This window comes from Xenia sp. Carnegie-2017, unplaced genomic scaffold (genome assembly GCF_021976095.1).
Source record: "Xenia sp. Carnegie-2017 unplaced genomic scaffold, XeniaSp_v1 HiC_scaffold_13, whole genome shotgun sequence".
Classification (NCBI taxonomy): Eukaryota; Metazoa; Cnidaria; class Anthozoa; order Malacalcyonacea; family Xeniidae; genus Xenia; species Xenia sp. Carnegie-2017.
Genome location: NW_025813436.1, coordinates 6215308 through 6219633, shown reverse-complemented (window position 1 = coordinate 6219633; position 4326 = coordinate 6215308). Strand labels below are relative to the sequence as shown.

The 4326-nt window shown below is 31.8% G+C and overlaps 1 protein-coding gene across 1 annotated transcript; it reads left to right on the top strand.

Moving 5' to 3' along the window:
- The first annotated feature begins 1794 nt into the window (after positions 1-1794).
- Positions 1795-3756, top strand: LOC124433308 (protein mono-ADP-ribosyltransferase PARP14-like). The gene is given in 5 exon segments (XM_046983069.1): positions 1795-2617; positions 2688-2774; positions 2777-2845; positions 2848-3217; positions 3313-3756. Coding segments are annotated over 5 exon segments (1422 nt in total). The 3' UTR covers positions 3386-3756.
- The last annotated feature ends 570 nt before the right edge of the window (positions 3757-4326 follow it).

Below are 4326 nucleotides of genomic sequence, written 5' to 3'. Positions count from 1 at the left end.
GTTGATGTTGATAACAAGTCGTTTCATCCTATTTTTGGTTCATCCCTCGCCAGTCTTATATACATCTTCAACAAATTTATAGCTACTTTTTAAAGCCGTTATTGCAATAGTTTTTAATTGTGACAAACTTAGGCTTTAAAGCATCTTTTGCTTTGCTTCTCTGATTTTCAGTGTTTTACTTCAGTCTTTAATTTCTGACTATTTCTTCATCTGGGAACATTGTACAAAATATGGTATCTGATCCATTCACATCTAATGTGTGGAACTGTTTATGTTTTGTGGAACATTAACTGCAATATTTTATTTCTACATTATCAAATAACTACAACAATATACTTCGTATCTTTTTAGTTTTGATTGTTTTTGCAATTTCATTTTATAGTGCCTTGAATTTCAATTACGGCACAATTTGACAAGATTATAAAATGACATTAGTCTTTTATACCGAGAATTTGCTATATGTGCATGACCTCAAAATTAATGTTTTAAATATAATTATTTAAAACATGATAATGCAACTTGGTCAAGTTCTGCGTGCGACTGATAAAATCTTCAGTATTTGCATATGTGTCATTTTGTTTTATTATTTGAAGTATGTAAATATTATTCATATTTAGTTGAATTAAATATCAAAAGTGAAATTGGCAACAGATCAATATTTAATCTTGTCCTACATATATATGATAATTTGGTATCTCTGAAAATGATCTATATATAAAAAAATGTTTTAATGTAAGTTTAAATAGTTTTTTCAGCAAGTGAAAAATTGCTGTATTTATGTTTTCCTTGAAGACACATGCTGAGCTTTTCTTAGAATCAATTTGCAGTTTCATAATTGAAATCGATAGAGAAACGTATATTGACGTTAGTGGCTCTAAGTATTCTTAAGTTTGATGTATATTTTAATTTAACAAATCATATAGCATGGCGTCCTACAATTTTAATGGAAAGAAAGCACCGAGAGTCTTCGACTTTTCAAACCATTGACTAACTCCATTGGGTTTTATGGTAATGTTGACGAATTTATGTTTGTCTTTGTTTTTTCAATCTAAAATAGAAATTCAAAACGGTAAATTAATTTGTCAATTGCTTTGTGAATTGAGTACTTATAGTCGATCAAACGTAGAGATGCAAATGTATGTCATCATTGGAGTTAGTAGTTGGGAATCTTAGTAAGTTAAGGTTGACATTTTATTGGGAAAATCGGTGAATTAAGGGCTTTCACCATTTTTATTTCTACTTATTAATATCTTATTCATATTCCCATCAGTTTTATCATCTTTACCAGGCTTATGAAAACTCCAGCAAAATTTGAAAAATTTGGAAGGTGAACAACTCGAAATTCTTTACGCTCAGTAAAATTGTAATAAAATGGGGCTTTCCTTTGCTAAAACTATATTTCACGAGACACCTTTTCGTTACTATTTACTTGTGTGCCATGATCAACTACCACCAGCTGATCAACTGTACAGTCCCGTCAACTTGAAATCCGATGAAAAAGTTCTAAGTGAAACTTACACGATAAGCTCGTTATTCTTACGTTACATTATGACGTATCACTATGAGATTATTCAAAATCTTGAAAGTGTATCGAAAGAGATTACATATGAAGTCAAATCACCCAGTGAGCGGCTCATGAAGATTATTTCATTAGACAAAGTTGATGGGCAAGAATTCTACAAGGCCATCGACGTTTTTGTGTCTTTCTATCAAGTAAACTACGATCAAATGACGAAACACGAAATACTCGGTCCATTACTGAATGATAAAGAAGATTACGTGTATGAAATTGCTATGAAATTTTTCTTGATTGTCGATTCACTGTCTGACAAAAAAATTCTTTTTGGAAAGAAAACTGATATTGAGAACGCTGCTAAACTTTTAAAAAGGAGAAATATAAGTTTGAATTTTGACAATCCAGCCACATCAAATGATTGTTTTTCTACTTCCAGTAAATCCTCCAATTCAGCTAATACCACTTTCTACAGAAAGAACGAAAAATCTCGGTACCGTTCTGTTGTCTATCATCAAAGGACAAAAATTTCTGTTTATCAAAACGACATCACAAAAGAAGTCGTTGATGTCATCGTAAATCCAGCAAACGAGTATTTAGATCATAGTGGAGGTGCAGCAAAAGCAATTGTAGATGCTGGAGGTTGGATTATCCAAACGGAAAGTAATTATATCATGGAAAATCGTCAGTCAAGTTTGAAACCAGGAGATGTTGAAATGACAGGATCTGGAAATTTGCCCTGTGATTATATTATTCACGCTGTAGGTCCAAGATGGCTGAATTTCAATGATAAAAATGAAGCCAAACATTTTTTGAGTGTTGCTATTGATAAATGTTTGACAACAGCAAATAATCAAGGCTTAACAAGCATCGCCATACCAGCCATAAGTTCAGGTATTTTTGGTGTTCCTGTAACTGTATGTGCTGAGGTACTTTTTGATGCTGTGATAAAATTTGTAAAAAACTCTCCAGCTAGTGGTGCACTTAAAGATATCCGTCTCGTAAATATTGACGAGGCAACCTCAAGTGTGTTTTTGAAAGAACTGAATAAGCGATTTCCTGGAGGGAATGTTGACAGTGATATGTTTCCTTGTACACCTGAAGGTAAAGTTGATAACTTCACTACAAACATATAGTATTTTTAAAGAATGGTAATTTTTTGTCGCTTTAATAGGAAAGAGCAGCGACCCTGTAAATGTTTTACCTATATCTTCTTCCATGAGAGACGAGCAATGCACCATTTGTCTGTCGGAGTTTGAAGAAAGAAGACACTTGAAAAATGTGGTCATTCATTTTGTACAAGCTGCATTGAAGAGGCATTTAAACATAATAAAAATGTCCCGTTTGCTCCTATGTGTACGGTGTTATCATTGGTGATCAACCAGAAGGAACGATGTCTTTCACTCTTTTCTCTCAACCTTTGCCTGGTTACCCTTCATGTAAAACCATTTGTATAACATATAGTTTTCCACAAGGTATTCAAGGTAAAGAACATCCTAATCCAGGCAAACCATACCAAGGAACAACACGACGTGCATATCTTCCTGACAATAATGAAGGAAACAAAGTGCTTAGATTACTTAAAAAAGCTTTCCATCAAAAACTTACCTTTACTATTGGACGGTCGTCAACAACTGGAGTAGAAGATGTTATAACTTGGAATGACATTCATCATAAAACTAACATGAATGGAGGCCCATCAGCGTAAGTGAATATTGAAATATTCATTTCTCTCGATTAATCATTAATATTTTTCTAATTGCCTTGTTCAATCGTATGACTTTTCACTTCATATTTAGATATGGTTACCCTGATCCAACATACCTTAAACGGGTCCAGGAAGAATTGGCTGCCAAAGGAATTGTTGAATAATATACGGACAATGTTTCAAGAATTTTATAGTCTTTATTTGGTTAGCCTTTGTGATAAACATCGTTACATTTTCCATTTAGTTTTATGTACACACATTTAATGTTTATACAGATTTTTTTGTAATCAACTGTTGCTTCAAGGGGGTTGGGGGATCGAGCACTTTAATCCAATGAAATAGCTTCAATGTAATAAGAATGGTTGTTAGTATTGTTTCTTTAATGCGTTTAATATTTTTAATTTATTATGTCATAGCTACTGAAAAACATATTTTTTATCTTGGCTCATTAACATGTGACAATGTAAACATTTGTTGTAATATTAAATCAGTGATCATATGTCACTATGTTTTAAATGTATATGGAAATTACCAATTTGTTATTGATTCACATTTTTGTATTTCTTGCGCAATTGTCTTTAGGTGTCTTCGATTAAGCTTTCTCTAAATTTAAACCAAAGCGGCTTTGATGTTTGTTGTTATAAATACTGTTTTTTAAATCCCTTGCAGTTACTCCATCTTAGTATACTTTGAGGTAGATAATTTCTTATCTACAATTACTGAATATAGTTACAACATTAGTATACGTATATACCTCTTTAGATGTAGTTGTTAAAATACATATCGTTTCAATGCTTTCAAATTCTATTCCAGCATTGTCTATAATCCGTGTTAGACATTTTTTGGAGATTAAAGGTTCACTTGTGCAACTACAAAATTAATATATGCGAATAATAAAGTGTCGAGCTTTCTTTATGAAGGTGGATCTTATAATATCTTTTGCATTTGCATATTTATCAATTATTTGTTGTTTAAAATGCTTGAATATCATTTAATTCAATCTACAAGTACTCACATTTTGTCTCTCAGTATGTAATTAAGTCGATATCTTTAAAAGTATTCTGTTCATTTACAACAAAGAACTTTTTAATACGTAAATACTTTT